Source organism: Aspergillus pseudonomiae, assembly GCF_009193645.1.
Source record: "Aspergillus pseudonomiae strain CBS 119388 unplaced genomic scaffold BDV37scaffold_74, whole genome shotgun sequence".
Classification (NCBI taxonomy): Eukaryota; Fungi; Ascomycota; class Eurotiomycetes; order Eurotiales; family Aspergillaceae; genus Aspergillus; species Aspergillus pseudonomiae.
Window position 1 is genome coordinate 110,842 of NW_022476066.1, and position 25,841 is coordinate 136,682.

At 47.8% G+C, this 25,841-nt stretch overlaps 13 protein-coding genes and 1 non-coding gene across 14 annotated transcripts; 9 read left to right on the plus strand and 5 right to left on the minus strand.

Moving 5' to 3' along the window:
* Positions 1 to 103: 103 nt before the first annotated feature.
* BDV37DRAFT_286356 (Erg28 family protein) lies at positions 104 to 605 on the plus strand (the record flags this gene model as incomplete). The annotated part of the gene is made up of 2 exons (XM_032087904.1): positions 104 to 166; positions 243 to 605. The coding sequence occupies 2 exons, from the start codon at positions 104 to 106 to the stop codon at positions 603 to 605; spliced, it is 426 nt and encodes a 141-aa protein (XP_031938053.1).
* A 103-nt stretch (positions 606 to 708) lies between these two features.
* Positions 709 to 2,919, minus strand: BDV37DRAFT_197565 (UDP-glucose:hexose-1-phosphate uridylyltransferase). The gene is made up of 4 exons (XM_032079807.1): positions 2,109 to 2,919; positions 1,813 to 1,997; positions 972 to 1,737; positions 709 to 917 (listed from the first exon to the last, which is right to left on the minus strand). The coding sequence occupies exons 1-4, from the start codon at positions 2,207 to 2,209 to the stop codon at positions 812 to 814; spliced, it is 1,158 nt and encodes a 385-aa protein (XP_031938054.1). The 5' UTR covers positions 2,210 to 2,919; the 3' UTR covers positions 709 to 811.
* A 2,797-nt stretch (positions 2,920 to 5,716) lies between these two features.
* On the plus strand, positions 5,717 to 7,615 carry BDV37DRAFT_256993 (MFS transporter). Its single transcript, XM_032082883.1, has 2 exons — positions 5,717 to 5,809; positions 5,881 to 7,615. The coding sequence occupies exon 2, from the start codon at positions 5,909 to 5,911 to the stop codon at positions 7,559 to 7,561; it is 1,653 nt and encodes a 550-aa protein (XP_031938055.1). The 5' UTR covers positions 5,717 to 5,809; positions 5,881 to 5,908; the 3' UTR covers positions 7,562 to 7,615.
* A 778-nt stretch (positions 7,616 to 8,393) lies between these two features.
* BDV37DRAFT_274228 (uncharacterized protein) lies at positions 8,394 to 11,451 on the plus strand (the record flags this gene model as incomplete). The annotated part of the gene is made up of 5 exons (XM_032085199.1): positions 8,394 to 8,935; positions 8,999 to 9,634; positions 9,708 to 9,946; positions 10,458 to 10,486; positions 10,570 to 11,451. The coding sequence occupies 5 exons, from the start codon at positions 8,394 to 8,396 to the stop codon at positions 11,449 to 11,451; spliced, it is 2,328 nt and encodes a 775-aa protein (XP_031938056.1).
* A 362-nt stretch (positions 11,452 to 11,813) lies between these two features.
* Positions 11,814 to 13,190, minus strand: BDV37DRAFT_274229 (uncharacterized protein; the record flags this gene model as incomplete). The annotated part of the gene is made up of 5 exons (XM_032085200.1): positions 11,814 to 11,939; positions 12,019 to 12,261; positions 12,299 to 12,444; positions 12,566 to 12,752; positions 12,849 to 13,190. The coding sequence occupies 5 exons, from the start codon at positions 13,188 to 13,190 to the stop codon at positions 11,814 to 11,816; spliced, it is 1,044 nt and encodes a 347-aa protein (XP_031938057.1).
* Positions 13,191 to 13,358: 168 nt separating this feature from the next.
* BDV37DRAFT_256999 (uncharacterized protein) lies at positions 13,359 to 14,146 on the plus strand. Its single transcript, XM_032082884.1, has one exon. It carries the CDS (start codon positions 13,502 to 13,504, stop codon positions 13,775 to 13,777), a length of 276 nt encoding a protein of 91 aa, XP_031938058.1. The 5' UTR covers positions 13,359 to 13,501; the 3' UTR covers positions 13,778 to 14,146.
* A 16-nt stretch (positions 14,147 to 14,162) lies between these two features.
* BDV37DRAFT_257000 (uncharacterized protein) lies at positions 14,163 to 15,316 on the plus strand. The gene has a single exon (XM_032082885.1). It carries the CDS (start codon positions 14,824 to 14,826, stop codon positions 15,115 to 15,117), a length of 294 nt encoding a protein of 97 aa, XP_031938059.1. The 5' UTR covers positions 14,163 to 14,823; the 3' UTR covers positions 15,118 to 15,316.
* Positions 15,317 to 16,500: 1,184 nt separating this feature from the next.
* On the plus strand, positions 16,501 to 18,224 carry BDV37DRAFT_286362 (MFS transporter; the record flags this gene model as incomplete). Its single annotated transcript, XM_032087905.1, has 4 exons — positions 16,501 to 16,766; positions 16,827 to 17,199; positions 17,258 to 17,341; positions 17,397 to 18,224. The coding sequence occupies 4 exons, from the start codon at positions 16,501 to 16,503 to the stop codon at positions 18,222 to 18,224; spliced, it is 1,551 nt and encodes a 516-aa protein (XP_031938060.1).
* Positions 18,225 to 20,432: 2,208 nt separating this feature from the next.
* On the minus strand, positions 20,433 to 21,654 carry BDV37DRAFT_274231 (uncharacterized protein; the record flags this gene model as incomplete). Its single annotated transcript, XM_032085201.1, has 4 exons — positions 20,433 to 20,452; positions 20,571 to 20,846; positions 20,882 to 21,528; positions 21,566 to 21,654. The coding sequence occupies 4 exons, from the start codon at positions 21,652 to 21,654 to the stop codon at positions 20,433 to 20,435; spliced, it is 1,032 nt and encodes a 343-aa protein (XP_031938061.1).
* Positions 21,655 to 22,634: 980 nt separating this feature from the next.
* BDV37DRAFT_257004 (bulb-type lectin domain-containing protein) lies at positions 22,635 to 23,837 on the minus strand. Its single transcript, XM_032082886.1, has 2 exons — positions 22,895 to 23,837; positions 22,635 to 22,797 (listed from the first exon to the last, which is right to left on the minus strand). Exons 1-2 carry the CDS (start codon positions 23,095 to 23,097, stop codon positions 22,656 to 22,658), a joined length of 345 nt encoding a protein of 114 aa, XP_031938062.1. The 5' UTR covers positions 23,098 to 23,837; the 3' UTR covers positions 22,635 to 22,655.
* On the plus strand, positions 23,099 to 23,644 carry BDV37DRAFT_197690 (uncharacterized protein). Its single transcript, XM_032079809.1, has one exon. The coding sequence runs from the start codon at positions 23,208 to 23,210 to the stop codon at positions 23,592 to 23,594; it is 387 nt and encodes a 128-aa protein (XP_031938063.1). The 5' UTR covers positions 23,099 to 23,207; the 3' UTR covers positions 23,595 to 23,644.
* A 580-nt stretch (positions 23,838 to 24,417) lies between the features above and the next one.
* Positions 24,418 to 24,489, plus strand: BDV37DRAFT_t176. Its single transcript has one exon. It is a non-coding gene; the product is annotated as a tRNA-Arg (tRNA).
* Positions 24,490 to 24,741: 252 nt separating this feature from the next.
* BDV37DRAFT_257006 (uncharacterized protein) lies at positions 24,742 to 25,310 on the minus strand. The gene has a single exon (XM_032082887.1). The coding sequence runs from the start codon at positions 25,148 to 25,150 to the stop codon at positions 24,932 to 24,934; it is 219 nt and encodes a 72-aa protein (XP_031938064.1). The 5' UTR covers positions 25,151 to 25,310; the 3' UTR covers positions 24,742 to 24,931.
* BDV37DRAFT_286365 (uncharacterized protein) lies at positions 25,248 to 25,567 on the plus strand (the record flags this gene model as incomplete). Its single annotated transcript, XM_032087906.1, has 2 exons — positions 25,248 to 25,310; positions 25,406 to 25,567. 2 exons carry the CDS (start codon positions 25,248 to 25,250, stop codon positions 25,565 to 25,567), a joined length of 225 nt encoding a protein of 74 aa, XP_031938065.1.
* Positions 25,568 to 25,841: the final 274 nt, after the last annotated feature.

Below are 25,841 nucleotides of genomic sequence, written 5' to 3' on the forward strand. Positions count from 1 at the left end.
GCTTGCTATAGGTCTCAGCTAGCATCACAGATCGCTCCAACTAAAAGCAAGCTCCGTCAATCACTCGATACTACCCGCACCACAGCACACCATCCAATAAGCAATGGCTGCTATTCTCTCTTACTTGCCTCCTTTCGAGGGCTTTCTGCCCAAGTGGCTTTTCCTGGTACGTCTCCTATTCACAATTCCTTTAATCGCTTCATCCACACACAGGCATCATGTTAAGTTTGAACTCTTTCTAGGTCTCGGTGGTCTCTTCGGCGAACAGCCTCCAGGCGTACCGGTCGGACTCCTACACCGCGGAGCTTTACAATGGACGATCCGCTGATGGTCGTCCGCTAACCAACCCCTTATCCTCTCGCACCTTTGGCACCTGGACTTTCCTCTCCGCCGTGATCCGAATGTACGCAGCTTACAACATCACGACTCCTGTGGCATATGACCTTGCTATCTGGACTTTTGGAATCGCCTTGGTACACTTTGTTGGCGAGTGGCTGGGTTTCGGTAGTGCCCAACTCAAGGGACGTTTCGTGAGCCCTCTTATCGTTGCGTCGTCGACTCTGGCTTGGATGGTGACCCAGAGGGAACACTACCTCTCTGCTTAATTCTTTACATGTATCTCTGCCGCCTCTCTTTCTCTCTACTTGAGATCCTGGTCAATCGCATGAAGCTTACATGCAATGCAGTCCTGGTGTTAGGAAGGGGAAATAAAAAAAATTAACTAGATACCCATGGCTAACAAAAGTTCTTTCTATGTACCGTGACTCATTCAGAATACGAGATCATTCTACTCTACTCTGTTTGTGATATCTTACCCGTCCAACTTCTTCCTATACAGCTCTCCACCACAATTCCTTAATCTTGCCGCCGCTTGCTCAGGGGTGATGTCTCGCTGAGGCTCGCCCATCATTTCATAACTAGAAATCAATCAGCCACCTGATGAGAGCGAATACGTAGGGTCTATAACTTACCCAACCAAAAACTTCCGCACAGTTGCGCTGCGCAACAAAGGAGGATAGAAGTGCAAGTGCAGATACGAAGACTCAATCTCCTCTTCAGTCCCATCGAGTGGTGCCTGGTGGATACCCATGCTGTATGGGAAGTGCGTCTCGAACAAATTATCGTAGCGTCTAGTGACCTCCGCGATGGCTTCGGCCAACTGTGCCTTCTCGTTGGCGTTTAGGTCAACGAGCGCACGCTTGTGTTGTTTGCTAACAATCATTGTCTCGAATGGCCAAACTCCCCACCAGGGGCAGACGACCAGGAATGCGTCGTTCTCGAACACCACACGCTCCTTCTTCTGGCTTTCGAGAGCCGCATAATCTTCCAACATGTGTTTGCCTCCGTGCTCCTTGCGGTATTTCTTAAGTTGTTCCAGCTCCATCGCTGGCTCTTCGGGTAGCGAGCTGGTGGTCCAGACTTGTCCATGGGGGTGAGGGTTCGAGCACCCCATGGCCGCGCCCTTATTCTCGAAAATCTGCATATACCGATATTGCTCCTTGGGTTTGGCCAGATCAGCGGTGGGGGAGTTGGGAGGGAGGGTGGTCGCAGGGGCAAGAGCAGCCAGCGGTGACTTGGGTGACAGATGTGCACTGTAGATCTCAGTCCAGGCGTCAATGACGGGAGCAATCTCGGCTGGAGACAGATCTGCCAAGGTGAGGTTGTGGGCCGCGGAGAAGGTGAGCACGTAGCATTTGCCAGTGACAGGCTCTGCCTTCAGGAAGAAAGATTCCAGATCTAAAGTAGATCATGTACAGGTTAGCGCTGTGACATAGACCTACGCCTTCTGCTCTAGCTTATATGAGAACGCACCGTCTGCATTGTCCGGGCTATATGGTGCTTGCTCCTCCTTGACAGCGCTGTAGTCGTTCACGAAAACGAAAGTCTTTTCGTACTTGGGGTTCGCATCTCCTTGCGCACGCTTGTTGCCTGGGCACAGATAGCAAGCAGGGTCATAGGTGGGCAGAGTTGTCTTGGAAGGACTTTCTTGAGCTCCTCTGTTTACAACGGAAGTTTAGCTCTCTAGAACTTCAGGTTTGTTTATTCCTCTTTTGGTCAAGGGCAGCCAATGCGCCTAAAAATCAAGGAAATTTTCTCTCAAGACTTACTGCCAAGGACGCTTAGTTCTGTGAGGGGACACTAAGATAGAAGAACCGCGGAGTGGGTTATACCTCCGATGGGAGATATCATCAAGGACGTTTTCGACCATGGTTGATTGCGAACAGTGCGCGTATGCTGTGCGATGGGGGAGAGACAAGCTACAAGAAGAAAAGAAGAAAAGAGGGGAGGCAGGAGGCAGGAGCGAAGGTCAGAAAAGATAAAGCGACGGCGGCGGGGCACATGGTCTGTTTCGCGGGGTCTCCGGAAAATTAAATGAGGCCCTTTCGGTACCGAACACACCGAGACCACCACGGGGAATCAATATAAAAACTCGGCATGACGTCTGCTCGGGTAAATAACAATGGCCTCAGCCTTGTCTACAGCACAGTTTCCATCGGGATCTGCAACGCATTGAATTGACCACATTCTTTCTCCACTACCATCGATCTGCCTTACAGGGGCAGATCGTTCAACTCTCGTGGTTGTCTTCCATCTATGCAGGAACAACGTCAACTACGGGATATTTGCTCTAGTTACCTACAACACCTACCAATTATCCGCATTGAATCAGATTGGTGGCTGAAAAACGCCGAGTGGGGTGCTCTTTCCTAGCGCACTTCTCCCGCCCATATTCCGTAGCAAACGGGGCTGATATTAGCCGTTTTGTCTTGGCTAGCCGAGCTTCTCACCGGCTGCCCGAGTGTCCTGCGTGAAATGAACCGGGCCGACTAAGGATTGAGAGTATTTTAGTAATAAAGTCCAAGCATCGCATCTATGCTGACGTCAGGACCCGATTGGCTGGTCCCACGAAACGAGGGGCAACTGGTGGACTCTTATCGACATGGCTTATCAGCAATATCTGGGGAAGTTTCCAAGGGTACTCACTTCTACATCATATTGACCGTTAACCTTAGCGCTTCAAGGTCATTCATCCCATTATATCGTTCATGATTGGTTGTCCCACCTCTCTAATGGAACCGATGCCGGCAAATGCGTAGCAGCCCACGTTTTATCGTGAAGCATGGCCACTAGGCGCTCCAGGCTCCACCTCTATTCCCTTCCAAATGAGGTATGATTGGGCTTGCATCAATTTACCTCTGAGCTAAGCCTTATCAAATGACGTTCAGGTGTTCGTTCAGATCCTAACCCCATTGCCAACCCCCTGCCTTCTCCCCTTGACGACGGTTTCCCGCCGGTTCTATGCTTTAATATTGCGGATCCTGCACTACCGAGTTCTTGTATCTGTATCACTGAGCGAATACAACCTTATGCTCGACTGTTTAAATCGGAGCTCGTACACTATCGAGCCTCACATCTTTTGCAAATACCTCGGCACAGATGGTTTGAGCAACCAGTACGAAGGGGAGGGCTCATTATACGAGAATGTTGATACACCACAGCAGCTAGGAAGACTCGGTTCCCTCTATTCTAGATTTCGGCCTTGTGTGGTAGGAATGGGGAGAATCGGCGGAGGAAGGCGGTTTCCATCAGCGGGTAGGGCATCTACAGGGAAACGGGTTGTGCGGGTCAATGCTGATCGTGCCGACAGTCAACCAGGAGCAAGCGGACAGTTCAGTCGTGACACTACCTATTCATCTGGAGGCGTTTGAAAACTTCATCCAAGTATGTATAGCCGTGAATGTAGTGGAAGTGATGTGGGGGAGTAATTTCCCCCTGGGTGCAGTGACTGTTGAAAACGGTGTTATCAGGTTATTCAGAGACTGGCTAAGGAACCATGCGAAACATTCCGGTCAATCTTTGGGGTCCTCTCCAGGGTCGGAAGCATCCGATAATACTGCCTATTCATCGACCAGCGAGGCTCCCTATCAGATGGTTTGGGTGGGTCAAAGCAAGAACGTTGGACTTAAGGTACGAGTCAAGGAGAAGGATCTAATGGACGAATATTTGGACAGGGACTGGGGTGGTCCAGTCCTTTCTTATCGTGAAGAGGATCAATCTGCTAGCTATGAATTGACTATAGAAGGTACGTCTTCCGTGCATCAAGACCGCTAATATATCCTTCATTTTTAATCTTTTCTAATACTAGAATTGCATGTCCGGACTACTCGTCTCTTTATGACACTGGAGAAGTCGTTGGAGCACAGTTTCCCCAAAGTTGTGAGCTTCACACAGAGCCGTGGATAGATTGTACACCATTCTAGGCCTTCTGTCGGATTACAGCTTCAATGCTTTACAATGTTCAATTATCTGTCTTTGGGTACGTCTTGTTGAAAGGGTTTCTTTACCATAACTCTTGAACTTCTGGCGTATCTTGATGCCTCCTACCCCGTGTGTATTCTCAATCAATGTATGTGCATACACGTTTGCACAATATTGTAGCCCTTCGCAAGGACCTCGATCAACTCACCGAGTCTTTTTAAGCTCTTGATCCAAGCCTTTGCCAATTCTCAAGAGCGATCTATACAGTGTACATTCTCTCCTGAGCATTAGTACACCTTAGTACATACTCAGGTGATTACTTTATAAACAGTTGCCTGACAACCAGTTCCGATGACGCTCATGAATGATAGCTTCTGAGACAATATCATAAAAACACCTATGGGACAAGAAATTAACAAAGCTGAGGCAATTACACTCAGTGACACAAAGCAATATATCAAATGCTACATTAAACATGCAACATCGGCACTGTTGCCTGGTGGTAGTAGTTCGGCATCTTCTTCCGGAGGCGTTGGTGTTGTCTCGCTTAGTTTCTCCACTACGTGGATCCACTTTGTCGGCACGGAATGCCGACTTTGCCGACTCGTCCATTCATCGTTGTCGTGATAAAACGTGGGGGTTATCTGGATAGTGCTCAAGATATGCGAAAATCCATACTACGTGTCTTTATGCGTAGTATTATGAATTTGAAGTATATACTCCGTAGGTCAATCAATGCTGTCGTTTTTCAAATCTCCAGCTGGTGCTCCACTTGGCCAAGCGAGCTTGTCGCCAGTAGTGCCAGGAACAGTCGGGCCGAAGTCTTGTTTGACTGTGGCGGCGGTTTATTTGTGGTTCTACCCTCGAATTTTGAAGGGCTGGAGACATGTTTGAAAGGGTATATATGCCATCCTATTCAAGGTTTTAGGGATCTGCATCTAAAACTCGAAAGGATATTGAAAAAGGAACATTTTGTGGCGTTAACCGAATGCAATGACACGTTGTGAAATTAGTACGTGGTTTTATGCAACGCAGGTTACTACTACTAGTATATTTCTATAGGTATAACCGAGGCATATCTCGGTTGCTGTCCTATGAAATTCAAGATTTTTTTCCCTGAGTACGTTTCATTTTTTTTTTTTTCTTTGTCTCCATGTTGTGTCCTTATATTCTCGTATTAGCCATATGGCACTAATCTTATTCTTCTAACCATAGGGGTGCCCCATGACATCGGATTCCTATGATCTACACTTCTCTATTCAAGTTTTAGGGCCATACGAAGCATAACACAGCTGATAGCGTGACACTGTTTCGCAAACGTTCCTCTACGCAGTATAAAATAAACATAAGGTGGGTCCATCGCTCTGTCGATCCCATGGCACATGCCTGTCTTTGGAGGGACAAACTGAGGCTGGAATGGGCATTAAGCATCAATAACTAACTGATCAGGATATATAGTACCACAACGGGCATGGCTGGTCTAGCCGGGGGCGGCGAGGTGTCTTTATCCTCCAAGATACCCTACTGGCATTTAATCCTCGACCAAAAGGTTGTTACACCTGAAGTGGTTAATTATCCTTATGCTGGATCAGGAACCGAAGATGACCCTTATGTTGTCAGCTGGATCCCCAACGACCCGCGTAACCCGATGGACTTCAGCGAGGTCCGGAAATGGTCCTATACTATCTTAGTCTCCTTTGTCACCCTGACTGTTGCATTGGTTTCCTCTGCATACTCGGGCGGCATGGGCCAGATTGTCAAGGATTTTGACTGTGAACAGGAAGTTGCTATCCTCGGGATCTCCCTCTTTGTCTTGGGATTTGCCTTTGGACCATTGATCTGGGCACCAATGAGTGAGACCTTTGGTCGTCGACATATTTTCACGAGCACATTCTTTCTCCTCACTGCTTTCAATGCGGGGGCTGCTGGAGCTCAGAACATTCAAACCCTTATTATTCTACGTTTTCTCGCAGGATTTTTCGGATCATCACCTTTCGGAAATGCAGGAGGTACGATTGCAGATATGTTCCCGGCGTCAAAGCGTGGCATTGCGATCAGTCTCTTCGCTGCAGCACCGCTTTGCGGTCCTACATTTGGTCCGGTAATTGGAGGATTCCTTGGCTCTGCCGCGGGCTGGCGCTGGGTGGAAGGCTTTCTAGCCGCGTTAGCAGGTGTTGTATGGCTGTCCATGTGCTTCTTACTGCCAGAGACCTATGCTCCAGTTCTGCTGCGTCGCCGAGCTGAGAAACTTTCCGAACTAAGTGGTCAGGTCTACCGCAGTAAGCTGGATATCGAACGAGGTAGAGCGACGTTGACCAAAACATTGACTACGGCCCTCTCCCGCCCATGGCTTCTGCTCTTTAAGGAGCCGATTGTGCTTCTGTTCTGTATCTATATGGCTATCATATATGGAACGCTGTACATGTTGTTTGCGGCCTATCCGATCGTGTTCCAGGAAGTCCGTGGCTGGAGTGAGGGTATTGGAGGCTTGGCTTTCATGGGCATTCTAGTAGGGATGATCATCGCAGTCGCTTGCACCTTTCCCGACAATTTCCGGTATGCTAAGCTGTGCGAGCAAACCACGGGTCGTCTTGCACCCGAGGTTCGTCTTCCCCCAAGCATTGTTGGAGGAATTGCCCTGCCCATCGGCCTTTTCTGGTTCGCGTGGACGAACTATCCAACTATCCACTGGATGGCCCCCGTGGCTGCGGGCGTACCGTTTGGGTTTGGATTAGTCTTGGTTTTCCTCAGTGTCTTCAACTATCTGATCGATGCCTATACGATCTATTCAGCATCAGTCCTTGCAGCTAACTCGGCTCTTCGTTCTCTATTCGGCTTCGCCTTTCCTCTATTCACCACCTATATGTATCGCAACCTAGGCATTCACTGGGCCTCTTCCATTCCCGCTTTCTTGGCCGTCGCGTGTATACCATTCCCTATTTTGTTCTATATTTACGGGGCCCGGATTCGCAAACGCTGTGTTTACGCTGCTGAGGCCGAGGCATTCATGCAGCGCCTCGCAGCCAAGCAGAACGAGCCCCCGCGTCAAGAGCCAACTCAAGAGAAAGCGACTGTGGCTGAGAAAGCTGATTCTATCTATATAACCAGTGACAGCGATGATTCCGACAGCCTCTCCACCATTCCATCCCAGGTTGCACTTGATCGACGAGGTTCTCGGGCGTCTAGGAAATCCGGACACTCTTTGGGCCGCACTGCAACACAGTACGAGGAAAACCCCTACGACATTGACCGTGTCAATACCCGCAATTCGGCCATTAGTGGTCGCGGACGAAAGGACTAGATGGGACAGCTGCATTAGTTAGTCTTTTCTCGGGGGCTTCTGATGCCTCACAATTGGCCTGGTCGATCGCCTGATTATACCAGGTGCCACACCAGCAATCGCTTACGATCTGCTTCCTTGGTTAATCCACGAAAGATATTGGTTGCCAAGCTTCAGGGTCTATGGCCAATGGAACGGCGAGCTCTATACACCCAAGACAAGCGCTTCGTTACTCGACACAGACGGATAGTACCGCTTCTGCTCCCGGGGTGAAAGTTATCATGCAGGAAGTGAAACTACATCCTCCTTGTGGAACGTATGCACAGTTACTGATTACAAGCGGTGAAAAGGAGGGGGCAGGCCCTTCGTGTCTTAAGTCATACTATATCTACATGCAATAGATGGAGAACAGCGGACAGGGGCATGTATGCATATACCTTGGCCTGATTCTCCACTGGTGCCACACATCCATGTTCATTTAGCTAATAGAAATACCTCTAATATTAATAAATTCATTTGATTCAGAGCAATATTCACTGAACCATGGCGGATTGCACTAGGAATTGCATTGGAATAATTACACAAAAAGAGGTCTGCTGACTATTCATACATACTCTGCAGATTATGTCGGTTCTTATACTCCTAAGTATCTGTTTGAAAAGAAATTCTCGCATTGTATTCGTAGAAGGAAATCATGTCCAACGGATAGGCTTCTTCTCGTATTGCTCCTTCAATTCCTCTCACTGCTAGTCCCCGACCGACCTTGGGCACTTCACTTCTCTTCATCTTTTGTCTTCATCTTTTGGCTAGTCCTTCATTGCTGATCTTCTTTACTCCATCACACACTAGCGTTATGGCACCATCAGCCATTCTCTTTCTGACATTTAGTGAGCTGGGCCAGGCAACCGTCAGTTTAGCCGTGGCCCATGAGTTTCTCATTCGCTCTTATGATGTCCATATTGGCTCGTTTGCTCCTTTAGAGCCCGCTGTCTCCAAGCTCAATGCTCGTGCCACATACCTGTCATCAGTGACAAATCGTGCCACTTTCCATCCAATCACTGGCCCTCCCATGATAGAGGCCAATGCTTGGTTCGATATACGTACCGATTCATTTCACGTTCATAATGTCGGATTCCGAGCAGCCCTGGACACATACAAGCACGTCCTGCCTGCAGTGGCAACCCCGTGGGATGGCCCGCAGTATATGGCCATATACCAAGACTGCTGTAGCCTCATGCGCACGCTCCAGCCAGCCATTGTTGTACTTGATCCACTCTTCTTACAGGCAGTTGATGCGTGTCGCATGCTAGAACAGCGCTATGTGGCCTTGTCTCCAAACACATTTAAGGAACTGACGAGACAGCCGAGGTTGGAGAACCTGTGGAAGCTTCCAATGTGAGAAACATAGTCTATCTACACTCGGCCCCCTTGCTCTGTGTATCTTGACTAATCATTCAGGATGTCTTCTGGTTTCCCTTATCCCTTACCTTGGTACCTGATTCTTCCAAACGCATATCTTGCCATTCGGCTGCTATTAACCCTTTTGGGCAATCCAAGAGCCCGAGAGCTCGCGGAATATCGTGATGCGCACGGGCTGTCGAGTGTAACCTCTGCACACATCCCGGAACAGCTGAGCAAGGACAAGACTGTAGTTCTCCTCCCGGCCAGACAAGAGACTGAAATTCCTTGCTACTTTCCCGACAGCTTCACACTGTGTGGTCCCATACTGTGCCCTTATGCTCCGGTTGCCGAAGAGGATCCAGAGCTGGCTTCTTGGCTCGGACGACGGCCAACAGTACTGGTGAACCTGGGGTCACATGTCACGTATACGATTGATGTTTTGAAAGAGCTCATGGCGGGATTCCGCATGCTCCTGGATAAGAGGCCGGATGTCCAAATCCTATGGAAAATCAAGTCAAGCTCCGGTACAACTCTCGAGGACATCATGCCCGACAATCTTCGTACGGCCGTCGCAGAGGGACAAGTTCGCGTTGAGCCGTGGTTGGCAGCAGAGCCTATTTGCATTCTCACGAGTGGCCATGTAGAATGCATGGTTCACCATGGGGGGTCCAATTCTTATCATGAAGCGATACGGTCAGTATATCCAGCTGTAAACTCTTCAGCTGAATGAGGGTATTTCCAGTTTCTGACAGCTTTTTTGTTTTAGGGCTGGCGTGCCACAGGTCATCCTTCCCGTCTGGCTCGACACCTACGATTTCGCCATGCGTGCAGAATGGCTAGGCATTGGGATTTGGGCAAGTCGCAAGACTGCGCCAGTCGTCAATGGACCGGAATTGGGGCAGGCTCTGATTCGGGTGCTGGCAGGTGCCGCGAGCGAGTCGATGCGACACCGGGCGAAAACTATTGCAGCTGAATTGGGGCCAAAAGATGGACGAGTCATCGCATGTGAGAAGATTATTTCGTTGCTTACAGAGCCGTGCAACACGAAAATGCGCCGGTGAAGGAAAGAACGCAAGTGTGTATGAATTGACTCATTCTTGTTGTCTCTATCGGTGGAGATGTTATTTATTTGCTCGGCGTCAATTGGACAGCGGAATTGGTCCGTTCGTTCAAGGCAGAGGATTGGTAATCTATTATGCATGTCCTCTTCCATTGCGCCCTCGACCACAGGCATATCGCACTTCTGTAACCAGTCAACTCCATTGCGACAGGCAAGACTTCCAAAGGTCCAGACTGCGAGTGTAGAATTAGCTCCGAGTCCCCACGCCGGCTAAGATTTTAGGAAGGAAACGTGACGCCGAACCCCCGAAATGCCCCGCATGACGCAGTCTCCTCATAGATCCCCTCATTCTATAAATTCCCCACAGCCCTTCCATTGATGCTCTATAATTCTCCTATCCAAATTCAATCCAGCAAAACAGATCTCACATTGACACAATGGCTTCAGAAAGAGTAGCATGGCTCGGCCTGGGCAACATCGGCCGGGTAAGTAACTACTTCCCCATGTAGATATATACATCGTATCAATTAAGATCAATATTTATCCAAGAGATACTAACATCCCACAGGGTATGAGCCGCAACATCGCCCTGAAAGGCCCCCAGACCACGCCCATAATCCTCTACAACCGCACAACATCCAGAGCCACCGCTTTTGCCGAGTCAATTGGGTCCAACAAAGCCACCGTCGCCACCACCATCCCCGAAGCCGTGCAACAGGCTACAATCACCTTCATCTGTGTCGGCGATGACCAAGCCCTCGACCAGATCATCAACACCATCGTCTCCGACTCCTCCTTGGATCTCACCTCCAAACTCATTGTCGACTGCTCCACCGTCCACCCCAACACCTCCCGCCGCATCCACGCCACCCTCCTCGAGCGCGGCGCCACCTTCGTCGCCTGCCCCGTCTTCGGCGCCCCCAACATGGCCGACGCAGGCCAGATGATTGTTGTCCCGGCTGGAAAGCAAGAAGCAATCGACAGACTGCAGCCGTTCTTCGAGGGCGTCACGGCAAAGGCTACCCTCCCCTTGCCCGGCGACGACGTCGGCCGTGCCTCCCAGCTCAAGATCCTAGGAAACACTTTCATCCTCAACACCGTTGAGACCGTCGCGGAGGGGCTCGTGCTGGCAGAGAAATCCGGTCTCGGTGCCGACATGTACCAGAAATGGATCCACACGTGGCTGGGTGGGCCGTTCGCGAAGTATGCGGATCGCATGGTCGAAGGCGATTACCACAAACGTGACGAGCCTTTGTTTGCGGTCGACTTGGCTAGGAAGGATCTGGGTCATGCGACTAGCATTGCGCAGGATGCGGGGATGAGATTGAGGAGCGTGGAGGTTACTGATGCGTATTTGCAGGAGGTGAAGAAGGAGAAGGGCGTGAAGGGTGATGTTGCGGGTGTTTATGGGGCGATTCGAAAGGAGTCTGGCTTGCAGTATGATAATTAATGGATTATATGTTTATAGATTTGATTGATTTGTGATACTCAGTTTGTTAGAAAATCAGGTTTAGGATGTAAGACATAACACCCTGCAGATAAAAGAGTAGTAATACAATACGCCCCAGAGATTAAGAACTTCTAGACACATAATCGCATATACAGATCTGATATCGTCAAAAGAATGTCCCACCGTACCCTACCATAGCGTGTTTTTGTCCAAGCCGTGTATTGTAAAGCCTGCTGCTTACGAATAGTTGTACTTTGGTGCTTGAACAGTCAACTGTATATTCTCTTCATGGTTCAATCCAGAAGACTGACGAGAAAGATGCGAACCTGCTAATACTTTGCATTGTTTGAACTGAGATCTAATTAAACAACGGAATGGCGGGCTTCGGCCGTATCCACTTCCTCTGGTCCCCATGCTAGAGCCCTAGTTTTTATCTGCTCGAGCTTTTGGCTCACAACTTGTTCTATATACTGACGCTCTTCCTCACTCTCAACAAATCAATCCTGTTCTCGAATCGACTTTCATCGGCGATTACGCAAGAACCAAAAAAATCGATGGTCAAGTTACCCAACAGTCGCCATTTACCCAGCTCTGTCTCATGGGACCAGAGAGTCTCTGTTCCAGTCTTAACCTGCCCCGTTGCATAGCTGTTTCCTCGCGTTCGGTCTGAACTTTAAGGAATGTTTGTAGACGAGTTTCAAATGCCTTTGTCCAAGCCTCTATCCCATCTGGCCAGTACTCGGGCTGTTCGAGAAGCAACCACCATGGAGGTGCGTGAGAAAACTCAACCGGTGCTGCGTATGTGAATTCCTAGTCAATGACTGACGATCTGAAGGTTTTTGTTGACCAATACATTCGAGGGCCGAAGATCGTCACACCATATCTTGAAGGGTCCATGGTCATTTGTAGAATGGGTCAGTCGACCCTCTCTGGCAAGCTTGGAGAAAAGCTGTCTGGCGACAAGTATCCGCCGACAATCTTCTGCGGAGTCTACTACGTCATTTCGTTGATGGGACAAATGGTCAATATGCAATCCAGCGAGGGTGTTGAAAATAGGACGACGTTGTCTCAAATGTGGTGGTTGGCAATTTCGATCGTGGCAGCGTTCCTAGACGCGCAGGCTCATTCATCCCGATTGATAGCGGCCGGTCTCTGACTTCCCATGTGAAGTCATCGATCTGAGCCAAGAGAGCCGATCCGTGGCAGTGATAACTGTGACAGCTGGAGTAGAATGTCTGCCAGCTGTCCGTAGAGCATTTCCAGCTTTTCGATGTCGATAGATGGATCGAGAATAGGACGATCTTCGAGATTGAGTGTTGGCGTGTTCAGTGCTGCACCCAGATCCGTATCGTGGTCGATGTATTCCATCAGGATAAACGAGCCCAGATTGAGAGGACTATCATTCTTTGTTCCCCAATGTAAGATGAATGGTACGGGATCGACGTATACTCCTGAATATACCTGATCATAGTCACTTCTCTTTTCATCTTTTCCTCAGGAAACATGGTGGCTTCGGGTTTGGGGAAGCGGATCAGTGCTGAGCCACCATCCTCAAACTTCATCCGAAAGGATACATTGAATGCCCCTGCTCGAGGTTGGCATAATTCAAGTGGGACTCCCTTTCGATGCTTGACGATAAAATTGCCGATCGCCCTCAGAGTATCTTCTTCTAATAGCTCTTCCACCAAGGCATCTGAGATAGTTTCACTTTGCGCCCAAGCAACATCATCGAAGCGCATGCGTTGCTGCATGTTTATTATGAAACGACTTGATATCCGAGAAGGTTGCAGACGAGACAAAATTCAATATAGGCATGTAATGAGATTCTGGGAATCTTATATTCGAGCAAGATAGCTTCTATATCTCTACAGCCTTGCCCCTTTTTTGTCGGCCAATTAGAGTTCAGGGCGCAAGCTCAGATTTCCAATAGCTATAATATAACTGATGATGATACCTTAGATATGTGTACATGTTTCCCCGGGAGAGGATAGCTACCTGGTAATGTCTCGGGTTGTGTGTTTGGGGGATCGACGTGTCTGATTGCGAATAGATGATATACACTCCCTCCCGACTCCCCCAACTCAGATGCTCCTACGGGGGCCACACTCCTGTGTATGTTTCTGGTTCCTGTCGTTGTCAGTGCTCATTGTTCGTAGGTACTACGATTGCAGCTCTTGAGATTAACCAGTTGCGTGGCCTGTCCATCGGATCTGCTACCAGGAGATACTCAGGAGGTGCATTACTTAAAACAGTAATACAACCTTCGACCGAGCCAGGTTATGCGGCGTGCTTGAGGAGCTGGAGTGTGAGCAATGCACCAGGTTAAAACTGGACTATGGCAAGCCCAGTCTAATCTTAAAAGGTCCCGCCCGAAACCCGACTAGAGATATTCAAGCGTATTTCCGTTGCGTCCATACTTGCCACTAAAGCTGCATTGCCATTGATGAATGCCACCGTTCTTTCAGGCAATCTTTGGAAGAAAGTACTGCAAGCTGATATGCCTTGGCTCTGAGAGCTCCAGGATACTGGCACGTTTCACTCTAGGGAGTCGGTGTCTCGACTCTCCCTGACGCTCCTGGATCTTTTCAAAAGTCTCAGTATAAGGAAGGGACATGGACATATATTCCCGGGCTTGTCAACCGGAAGAGGATCTGGGATGTTTGCAAGCAGATCAGAGAATATTATGCAGGAGAGGAAAAATGATGGCACTGATAAACAGTTATTATTCATAGGATGCGAAAAGGATACTGGCGGGTTTGTGGAAGGAAGCGCCGCTCTCTTGGTCAACATCAAGCCAAGAAATACCAATGGTTCTTTCAAAACGCTACTGCTGAGGAAATCCGAGTAGAGGGGGATTTTTGAGTCAGCGGTTTTGGCGGAAACAAGGGAAACTCAACTATTAACTTAATCTCACATGCTTAACATTCAGGCTCTCGCGAAGCGTAGCAAGAATAAGGTAGCCTGCATCAAAAGTATGCTTCATCAATGCCCGCTGAACTCAATGAGAGGTAGAGAAACAGTACACCGCCACGCTGATCATGGGATGAGGGAATTTTGTTTGGCAATTGTCAGAGCGCGAAAAGCCAATGCTGAAACCAATAGGAGGTTAGTAGGGTCTGTCTAGTTCATGCTGGTTGTGTATATCTGCTCCTATGTGCGCCAGCGCATGCGGAGATATTGTGCCGACATCGGAAATGCGACGAGAAAAGTTCTTGGATGTTGTGAAGATGATTTCTCTCGCACCTAGATTAGGATTCAGGTGGCTAGGTGAGTGGAGTGCTAATATGAGTTAACAAACGCGAATAGGCAAAAGCCCACGAATACTCTGGTATATTTTATGGGCCGTTCTCTATTCTGGGTAAAAAATTCCCGATGAGCTGTCGAAATTGTTCGGACATCCTTCCAGTTTACCGAAAATTCGCAACATGTGCGCAATGCCGAACGCGCGTTGGCCGTACTCAGCGGTCAGTTTCAACATGTGGAGGTTTGTTTCTAATTGTAGCCCGAGGGACAAGCTCCCTAGGCCCGATAGATCGGCTGTGGCGGATTTCCATTATGGGTACATCTCCAGGAACCAGACTTCGAAGGTCAACTTTTAAGAGCTCACACGGAGTCCCAAGGAACGGCCAAGCGGGCTCGAAGATTCGGTTATCCACCAAAGCTTAACGGTTGGTTAAGCTTCTCGGATGGCCTTGATTTTGAGGTAGCTTCTCCTGCAGATCCAACTCATTTATTGGCTCAAGTGTTAGTAATAGTTCTGAAGATCCTCGTCATGTGTCAAATCTAGAATCTAGGATAGGCCATTTGAGATGTAGTATGATTCGATGGCGCAATGCTTGTCGGAGGAAAGCCAGCGATTCCATCAATGAAAGGATGAAGAATGGATAAAGAAGAGAAAGAAAGTCACGACGCGGCTGGGATTGACACCGGGTAGGGCATTGAGGGAGGGGCGCCTGAGGATCTCCCGCGGGAAGGCAAGGTACCGGCGGATCATTGCCGCTTTAGTCAACGTCGTCAGGCATTTCTTGGAACACGGATCTGCATACTTCATGTTATCTTCGTCTCAATATCACATCATAGCAACCATGTCCCATCACGCCATAGGTCCTGGACATGGAAATTTTTGTGAATTCTCCGCATGATTCGAATTTAGAATCAATTCTGTGTCGCTTCTTACATAGAACACATAACAGACAGACCCTTCTAGCCCCGTCTCCTATCTCCACATGATGGGTCACCCCCCAACTCTATAGCGGTGACTCCTACCATGAACACCTCAAGGGGTCCCGAAAATTTTTCTGATCTACAGACTGATCCATCGGGTAGGTCCCCCGGACACGGATCCCAATTCCAAATAGGGCTCATTCTCCCTACCGTTATCATACTCTAGTTACACCAAGCTCCTGCCATGGCTGGTTTCGACCCTTCATCCTCCACTCAAGACACGTCAACATTCATAGTGAGCAAGTTCCAGGTGGGTAACACTATAGAGCCACATGCCTGGGCAGCTAAGTAACTGTGGGAGATCTCGAAAGGGATACCTGCGTACCCAGACGCCGCAATACATCATGTGGGGATCATTAGGTGTCCTAAGCATAACCTATGTGGATCATGTGTTGATAAGCCCAGCTAATTGGCATTGTCTGAGGCAGAGCTGGAATAAAGTCGATCCATGCAAGGGATTCCTGTGGAAACGCCACCCTTTTTGCTTGTTCCCTACCCGTGCTGTGCGCCTGATATTTTTAATTGTATGTACGTACCCACCATGTATCATGGTCCAGGCGTTTCAAGCTGTACAGAGCACTGGAGCCCTGGCCGGCTAGACAGCAAGGGTCCGGCATACCAAGAATTGTCCGACTGTATGGACGCGCGTTCAGTCCAAAATCAGGGTAGCATCATGGTGGTCATCTCCGATGAAATGACTCCAATATTACATTTGCTTGTGTCCACTTAAGATATTTAGAAGGCCATGATGGCCCGCTTGTTAATGTCGATTCTATTCATTTCATCCCCAAGGATCTTACTATTCCTATTCCCTTCGTGATCGTCATGTCGACGCAGTCTTCCGGTGGTCCTGACAGCTCGGTCGAACCCAGCCCTGAATCTAGCCTGGAGTGTCTGGGGTCCTTTGTCGAAAAAGAAAACGCTCGTGTGAGGGTTGAGTGCCGCGACGTTGAGGCCGGTGAACAGTCCCAAGATGAGCTTGACAGTCTTGTCCACTGGAATGGCCCCGACGACCCTCGGAATCCCATGAACTGGTCCGATGCTCGGAAATGGCTCATTATTGGCCTGATATCACTGAGCAGTTTCAATACGTATGTCTGGCTCCTTCTGAATTTTTAAAGCCCTGTGGTGGGTATGCTAACAACTGTTAGGTCTCTGGTCTCCACCATTTTTGCTCCCGGTGTCCCGGAAGTTCTGAAGGAGTTCCATATTGACAACTCTTCTCTTGCATCTCTCATGGTCTCTATCTACGTGATGGGATCAGCAGTGGGGCCTCTCGTACTTACACCGATTACGGAAATGAGTGGAAGATTACCAGTGACACACGGAGCGAATATCCTCTTCATGATCGCGGCAATAATCTGCGCATCCAGCGTCAACATCTCCATGCTCATTGTTTCTCGGCTGATCATGGGAATTGCCAGCTCAGTACCGGTAACAGTTGGAGGAGGGTTTGTTGCTGACATGATTCCTATGGAAAAACGGGGAACTGCAATGACAATATGGACGGTGGGACCCTTGCTTGTACGTATAACTAATCATTGGTCTGTACTTTGTCTAATGTTGCTAACCCTGACTATAGGGCTTTGTAATCGGTCCTATATTCGGAGGCTACATGGTGGAGAATGTGGGATGGCGATGGACTGTGTGGCTTGAAGCAATACTGGTAAGTTACTGTTCCTATACTCGCGCTCAAATAAAGCAAAACTAATACTGTGTAGGGAGGCCTCGTTGTTATTGCATCGCTGATATTCCTCCGTGAGACGTATGCGCCAACAATACTACGGCGCAAAGCAATCAGTCTTCATAAGGCTACTGGGCAGCACTATTACACCAAGTTTGACTCTGAACGCACAGCTGGCCAGATGCTTTTGACATCCTTGACGCGACCAATCAAATTCCTCTTTCTGTCGCCTATCGTCTTGATCGTATCTCTTTACAGCGCCGTAACTTACAGCTATATGTACATTCTTTTCACTACCTTCACCGATGTCTTCGAGAATGTCTACGGTTTCAGCCCAGGTCAGGCGGGCCTTGGATATCTGGGCCTTGGGATGGGCTTTTGCGTCGGACAGATCACAGTGGGCTACTACTCTGATCGACATGTCAAAAAGCAAGAAAAGATCCATGGCCAGATGAAACCAGAGCACCGCCTTCCACCTCTTGTTCTTGGATGTTTTCTAGTCCCGATTGGCCTGTTCTGGTACGGCTGGTCCGCACAGTATAGGGTTCATTGGATTGTCCCCATTATTGGGACTTTCTTCATTGGTACAGGGATCTTCTATGTACACCTCGTTACTCAGGTGTATCTTGTTGATTCATATACCCTCTACGCCGCCAGTGCTGTCTCCGCTGAGCTAGCCTTGCGATGCGTTTTTGGCGCCACTATCCCTTTAGCCGGTACGCCCTTGTACGAAACACTGGGCCTAGGCTGGGGAAACACCCTCCTTGGTTTTATTGCGCTTGCCTTTGCACCAACATCGTTCTTCTTACTGAAATATGGGGAAAGCATCCGGACCAACCCCAAATTCATGCCAAAGATGACCTAACTTCTTTTCTTTGCCGCATGTGACTTTGACTTCTTTGGTTATTACTATGAGCTTTTATTGCATATAATTGGCGTTCATTTTGATGTGACATGATATAGAGCGTTTGCTTTCGGGATTAGACCGAGGTTGTGTTTAGCGATGTTACTTTATTTGTTATGGGTTGCTTTTTCATACATTGATACAACATCTGAGCGACTGAAGCGATTTGATTTTTTTTTTTTTTCTGGCTTCCTCCTGAGACTTCACAGTACATACTATCGCAATATCATTACATGGCAAGTCTCTAACAAACTGCATGAAACAATATTACCTTATCCATATACTACTATTATAGGTACTCTTGTATGCTTGGTGGATCCAATAAAACATGCAGATCCCAATAGTACACAGATGTCTCTGGAATGTGGGTACCCTTCCCAATCTGACCATCACATACCTGTAACATAAACTGCTCACTTGAGAACTCGGACAATCTAACACTAGCCCGCCAATACAATACCCGATCATTGAGTCTCCTCCGGTACAGAGTGGAAGTAAGCTTATACTTCCCGCTAAGTTAAGCTCGGATGACATGCTTGGCGAACCGGTTCTGACATGTAGCATGTATGAAATAGTAGTAAATCATTACGTCGGTGGCTGGGTTCCATATTCGGCAGTGGCTGGATAGCGACCCCATTAAAGGGATGGATGAGTTTTACTGTGGAGCAACGTGCAGACTTAATGAATATCATATTATTCGCCTTTCAAAACAAGGACTGCTTGCATACACCCTATCATCATCTCCCCTCCTTGTTTGCATGTGTGTGATATCTCAAGTCTTTTATGCATTCCGCGAGACATGTACAGCTGTCCTTTGTACCCTTGTTAAAATGGGATATCCCATGCACAATATTGGGCTACTTCTCCCGCTAAGAGTATATCTTCGCATCCAGTGCATGTGTCGCACGATTGATGCAGTCGGCGTCATCTCATGGGTCGGAGCCTTTGCAGGACATCATGGGGTTTCATGGTAACCTTTCCCCTGGTTACTGCCCTGCGAGTAGGGCTACCCATTATTCGAAGCCATGTGGGCAATGGTCGAGGGTCTGTTGGCCAACGTGGTTGATATTGGTATTTTGTCGGTTTGACTATTAGTCGATTCTTAAGCTCTTTCCTCCCCGGTAGGATTGATCAAAGACTTTGGTAGTAGTAGTAGTAGTAGTAGTAGTAGTAGTAGTAGTAGTAGTAGTAGTAGTAGTACTAGAGACCTCAGTTAGATGTTTGATACGTGGTGGACGTGATGTCGGGGCTGACATACTCGGCTCCCTCCAGTATTTCCTGAGATGGAAAGACGTAAAGAATTGACCCCAACAAGAAGATGATGCGCAGGCTTCTTCTTCACAGGAGATTCTTTGCGAAGATATACTATCAGCCCAGCAAGCTCAACATCCTTGGCTCCGAACTGATTTCTTCTGAGGATCTCTGCATGTAGCTTGCCTGTAAAAAAAAGGCCCGGGGAAAATGCGAGTTTGCTATCTGATATGGATCCTGGTTTATAAGCTAGTATTGGCTACGATAACAACAAAAGCGGTGAATATTAGTACAATTCACAGAATACGAGGGACTTCCAATCCCTCTTCTGTTGGGCTGGAAAGACATGTTGCGCAGTAGATGGATTGTGTGATTTAAGCAGTTCTAATAATTAAATAGTTTACGTATTTCAAGTATCTAGGTCGGTTTTAAGTACTTGAAGTATCTAGATCAGTTCAGGCATTTTAGGCAGGTCTGGCAGATCAGACAATTCAGTTCAAGTTAATAAAGTATATAGATTGGTTAAAGTATTTGAAGTATTTCAGGTAGATCAGACAGATTGGGCAGATCAGTCAAACAGTTCCAGCAGTTCCAGCAGTTCCAGCAGTTCAGGCAGTTCGGATAATTTATACTGCTTAAACTGCTTGGAATACTTAAATTGGTCTAGAATTAGATTTTGGGTCAGAATCGTGTGGTGGCGTGCACAAAAAAAAAATGCGCCAGGAACTGAAGGACGTTTTGTATACGCTAAATTATCGGAAGCCATGTGGGCAATATTCGAGGTCTATTGGCTATCGTGGCTGATATTGGTGTTTTGCCAGTCTAGTATTGGTCAATTCTTGAGCTATTTCCTCTCCAGTAGAATGAATCAAAGAATTTCCAGGTAGCGCTAATGGCCATCTTCGGGCGGTTGGGCGTTTATGCGTGGTAAGCGTAGGCTGTGATTTCAAGATCGAATATTAATAATGCCCTAACTAAGACATCCCGTTCATCACTGATTCTAAGACCCCGTATGCTTTGGGGTTGGATGATTATTCTCCTTGTTGGACCAGGGACTCGATGAGGTGGGGATGCTCAGAAGAAGATTCTCCGATTTGGCCTCGCATATAAGTTGAACAAATTTGTACCCATTGAGCTTCAACCAAAAGGCGTATGGTGCCCGGAAGATCAAAGTCATGGACTGTGTCTCGTAGGCGGCTTCTAATTTTAGCCCAATCTCTCTGGGCAGCTTCAAGATCCAGTCACAGAAGTCTGCTATTTGATCGATAAAGAGACTTTTTACCAACCTGAATGAAAACATGGCGTACGTCGCTGGCCCGGGGGGTGCATATACTGGGGCCCCCCTTCGGATAAATCGTATACTCGACTCCGTTCAGTATCTCCACTGATGGAAAGACGTAAAGAATTGGCGCCGACGAGAAGGCGATGTGCGGGCTTCTTTACAGGAGATTTTCTGTGAAGATACGCTATCAGCTCAGCGAGCTCAATATCTTGGGCTCCTGATTGCTCTCTTCTGAGGATCTCTGTATACAGTTTGCCTGTAAACGCGGCCCGAAGGCCTGGGGAAAATGCGAGTCTGCTATCCTCATCAACGGCTGCAAGTATCTCGACGACTCTGTCATGACCAGTATACTCCCTAGTCACCAGATAGCTATAGCAGGAGTCGAAGATAAATACGAGATCAATGTTGTGGGAATCGGTAACAACGGACTTGGAGTCCACAAGATCCAACATGTTTCTATTCACACTGAAAAGCTTTCTTCCTGTGGAATTACAGACGTGTAATTCATCATTCCAGTTCAATCCATGGCCACCATAGTGAATCAAAATGATAGTTCGCCCAGTCATTATCATGGCCTGGCGGATAAGGCCCCGAATCCTATCAGCAACGTCCCACCCAGACGCATCTGCGTCGACTGGTATCACGTATTCTTCCGCCTTTGGGTAGTCAAACAGACGGAGGATAGCCTGAAAGTTGGCAAGATCCGTACAGGCATTGATTGGTATTGTCATCCTCCCAAGAAATGGACAGCGAAAGGGCGTTCGCGAACTGGCGGCGATGTTGATCAACTAGCTTTTCCATTAGGGGCTCGAAATTCTCGAGGGCTAAAGCATCACCTGGTGACAACAGTGCTGACATGACGTTTACAGATGGTATTGATTCGTTTAACTTGAAAAAAGAGTCAATAGATTGGACAAAATATATAATGAGTCAGATCAGATTTGGAGTGAAAAGAGAAAAGCGGGGGGTAATAAATGGAATGGAATAGTCAAGACAAGTAAGTCACACAGATGTGTGACCATGCCAAGTGAAGAGACAGTCTATAAAGCTATCAGGCTCAGTGAAGGTAGATACTGCTGTATATTTCGGTCATATAAAGATTATGTAGAAGTATATCCAGTATCATACAGTATCCTAAATCCACCTCTTTCTTTCTATTATCTAGCGTTAATCTGCGACTGCTGGAAAACAAAGAATATACAGAAATAGAGAATGTACAGAATAGATTTAGACCTAGCTTATAGTATATATATGGATAATAACAAACGAATAGTTACCTTGTAAGGCACGCGGTGAACTTAGACTATCCAGTGCGCTACTTAGGAGGTTCTAGGGTCCGCGAGTGTGGTCTTTTGGTAAAATTCGCCTAAGCCCTAGATTAGGTGCCTTACATATATCTATGGATTTATATAATTAAAGTTATTTCTATGGAAATACCGCAAATTTATGCCGGATGTCTGCGGGCAGGTGGTCACGATAATGCGTGTGGTGCTGTGAGCATGATTGAGCCACTTTGCCGATCTTTCTTTGACCTACGTCCTGTGCTCGAAGGTCTCTTGATGGGAATTATATTGGACCCGGCGCTAAGGATTGATGTTACTATGTTAGATTTATACTAGATTCAGCCGTGTTCACTTTTTAACTACGTAGCAACGATCTGGAGAACTCGACCTACAAATCTCAAAGGACTCAACGCAGTTTAAGCGTTCATTTGCGTTCTTATATACACAAAGCAACGAGTGTGTAAGACCTCCTAACCAATAATCTGTCTCTTCTTCAACCAAGTCTTCTTGCTGCCATATCATCTAAACCCTTGCACTTTGACCATCAATTTGGACAGTCTAACGTCGAGGCTAAGGCTACCTTCCGGTGTTGGTGGCCCAGATGGCCTGGCCAGTGTACAGAACGACGTTACCATCGTTCTGCACAGCACAGACAACTGAGCTGGGGTCTGATGACCCGGTGGAATCGGTGTGCCAGAGGGGTGTGTTGTTATTATCGCTAGATAGAAGTTAACCAGGAAGAGCTTTACAATCAAAACTCGATGTCTTGAAAAAGGCGGGAGAAAGTTGAACACAAAGGGGAAAGGTAAACTTACTACATAACAAGATTCCCATCGGGCTGCATATGGATACCCTTGACATCGTACCTCTGCTCGTCTGTGTTCTGGAATACACATTCGCCGTTCACGTAAACCGCGATCTTGCCATCCTCTTGCATTTTCAGCTCCGTCTCGCCATTTTGACTCCATAGGCTCTGGCCAACTTCAAGCCATTCACCGTTACCAAGAGTGTTGGGCATATTGAGAAAAGATGTAGGGGAATATAAATGAGGTGTGTTTGAGCGTGAGAGGAGATGGGTTGATAGATTTGCTCGAGAGACTGGAGTGTTGAGTTGGTCATGGAGGGGAGATGATGGCGTTTATATATCCATTTCCACATTCTTTTGGCCGTGAAAGGCCGAGTCGACACCGCGCACTGCTATACTCTTGTGCTGGTTCACCCCGGACAGACAGGACGGCGATCAATAGTCCTATGTTCAGCTCGCCACTCCCTCTGCATCTGCCCACCATAGTGGCTTTTCCTATTGGATTGGATCTTTTTTTCAGCTCGACTCGTGCAGTTACGGTGGTGGGGAGAGGAGCGATGTTGGTGAGCAGTTTGACAACTGTCATGACGCTGTGTGTTGTCTTTCGTTGCATCGTATTTCAAGGCGCAGGGTCATTGGGCTATGAATTTGAACTAGCGCAGCCCGTCAGACAGCTCAGCAGTGCAGGTCTGAAAGACCCGATCGCCTAGACTAGTGTGCCTGGGCGAAGTTTTCCGGAGTTGACGATTGGACTATCAGATCGGGATCGTCCCTTTCAGCTATGTTGATCACAATCCACAAGGCCATTTCCTATGGCTTCAACTGGGTCGGAGGGTATCCTTCTGTTATGTAACATACTTGGTAGGAAACAGGCGGAGGTCTGGGCAATGAGTGTGATGTATTTATGGTTACATCAGTGATTTGGCGCACGGCTCCAAGGTGCCCACTGCCCGGCACAGATTCATTCGGATCGTAGGAAGTCAAGGGCCTTTCTGATGAGGCGGGGGAAGAGGTTTTGTTCATTGGATCCTCAGTCACCAGTGCTACTGTGGGGCAAAGTAGACGTGCATGTAGTGAGCGCTCCGTGCGCAGCGACAAGTATACTCGACGTCCAATCGGACAGAAAATGGATAGGAGCGGAGAACTAGCACCTTGTTGGTATTTGTTGTGAACAAGATCCTTCCACCTGCCACGGTCGATATATATAAAGACAGGAAAGTGACCAGAGCGCGGTACATCGTTATCAGAAGTCAATATGTCAGTAGGAATACATGAAAAGGACATTTAGAACGGCTTGTTAACGGCTTTTTTTAGATAGACTAGAGATTTGCCCCTGTCTGCCTTAACCTCCGATATAGCAGAGCCACTTCACCTGTAATAAATACTCAACCCAGATAGGATTCTCTAAGCAACCAGCTTCTATTACCGACAGGGATTCCCCGCTTATAGAATATAGACCATACTGGGAACAAGCTTAACACATCAGATAGCCATACATTATATAACTTTTAAGGAACCAGTATCTCAACAATTGGCCGGCTGGCCCAATGGCAAGGCGCTTGACTACGAATCAAGAGATTGCAGGTTCGATCCCTGCGTCGGTCATCTGTTTTTGCATTTCTGGCTCAGAGAAACCAGAAATTTTTGTTCCTTCGACCATTTGGGTTGGCTTATCCACGGTGAAAACTCGACACTAGTGTTGTGGACCTCCAGGCCAAGCTTTGTGCCGACGTTGCCGGACGGCGCTATGATTGGCCAATGATCGTCCAGCATGCCTGCCACCTTCAATAAACATCACGCGGTTCTCATGCGGCACGAAACCTGCCATAGACAATCAAGCCGATAGTGGCACATTATCGACATTCCTTGGAGTGGATTGCTCTGGAACCTGGATTTCCTATATTTCCAATGAGCCCACTACAGCTTTCCTACTAAATGTCGACATGTCGAACTCCATGATCAGTATATATAGTTATATACAACACTCAACTCACATCCTAAAACAATCACAAACCTCCAAACAATAAATTTCAAGATAAAGAAAAACTCACAGCAGTAAAAGAGCCCCAAAAGACGCCTCCCCGTCAACCCAAAATACTCCCGGTCCCGCATACCAACAAACGACGCGAGACATAAACAAGGAATGAAGGGATGAGACAACAATCACGGAGTATATGAGCGGAAAGCACACCCAAATCCCTCCCAAAGGCCTAATCGTCCAGCTCCCTGAAACTCTTGTGTCCCATATCGACTCCGATCTCTGCATACCAAAACGTATGGCATTTCCCTAATATTCGCCGTCTCTTGGATGGGGTGCGCTAACAAGCCGTTTGGTAGATTCTTTGACACCAGACTCGTTCAAAATGAAGGTCTCCGTTGCCGTCCTTTCTCTCTTCCTTGCGGCTTCGATGGCTATGCCGGCTCCTGTATGTTTCCTTTTTTTCTTTTCGTTCGAGTTAGCTGGATCCTGGGTTGCCCGCTTGGGGACGTGGTTGAATGTTGACATGCTGATGGGTTATAGACGCAGCCGAACCAGATCCAGCCCCGACTCGAGTTTAACAATCTTAATGACTTGGCGAGTCAGGAGGGTCTCACCAGTGTGGTCACGACATTGCAGAAGAGTGTCCATATTGGTGGCACCGAGTCGAACACGCCGGGAGGTCCCTCGACGGGCGGTAACTAGGGAAATGGGGTCTCATATATACAATTAATCTCATTCATGTATACGTCGGGTCAAGATCAACGCTTTTGTTCAGACGCGGTCAACACAATGACTGTCATTCTTCATGCTTCGTAATTCATGGTTATGGCTAACATCACTATAATAAAAACATTGCATCGTATCGTAACAGGTCGAGTCTTCGTCGAATAAAGTTCCATACCAACATGCCATCAGGAACGAGAAAGGCCCTAATGCGGTCCTTTTGAAAATCAAACATTAAACGATTGTGTGGGGT

Coding starts and splice junctions, on each gene's coding strand:
- BDV37DRAFT_197565 (XM_032079807.1), bottom strand. CDS start 2,209: ATGGTCGAAAACGTCCTTGATGATATCTCCCATCGGAGGTATAACCCA. Junction 1,738..1,812: donor TAGCCCGGACAATGCAGACG/GTGCGTTCTCAT, acceptor GATCTACTTTAG/ATCTGGAATCTTTCTTCCTG. Junction 918..971: donor GTGCGGAAGTTTTTGGTTGG/GTAAGTTATAGA, acceptor ATTGATTTCTAG/TTATGAAATGATGGGCGAGC.
- BDV37DRAFT_256993 (XM_032082883.1), top strand. CDS start 5,909: ATGGACTTCAGCGAGGTCCGGAAATGGTCCTATACTATCTTAGTCTCC.
- BDV37DRAFT_256999 (XM_032082884.1), top strand. CDS start 13,502: ATGATATACACTCCCTCCCGACTCCCCCAACTCAGATGCTCCTACGGG.
- BDV37DRAFT_257000 (XM_032082885.1), top strand. CDS start 14,824: ATGAGCTGTCGAAATTGTTCGGACATCCTTCCAGTTTACCGAAAATTC.
- BDV37DRAFT_257004 (XM_032082886.1), bottom strand. CDS start 23,097: ATGCCCAACACTCTTGGTAACGGTGAATGGCTTGAAGTTGGCCAGAGC. Junction 22,798..22,894: donor GATGGGAATCTTGTTATGTA/GTAAGTTTACCT, acceptor ACTTCTATCTAG/CGATAATAACAACACACCCC.
- BDV37DRAFT_197690 (XM_032079809.1), top strand. CDS start 23,208: ATGATGGCGTTTATATATCCATTTCCACATTCTTTTGGCCGTGAAAGG.
- BDV37DRAFT_257006 (XM_032082887.1), bottom strand. CDS start 25,150: ATGCAGAGATCGGAGTCGATATGGGACACAAGAGTTTCAGGGAGCTGG.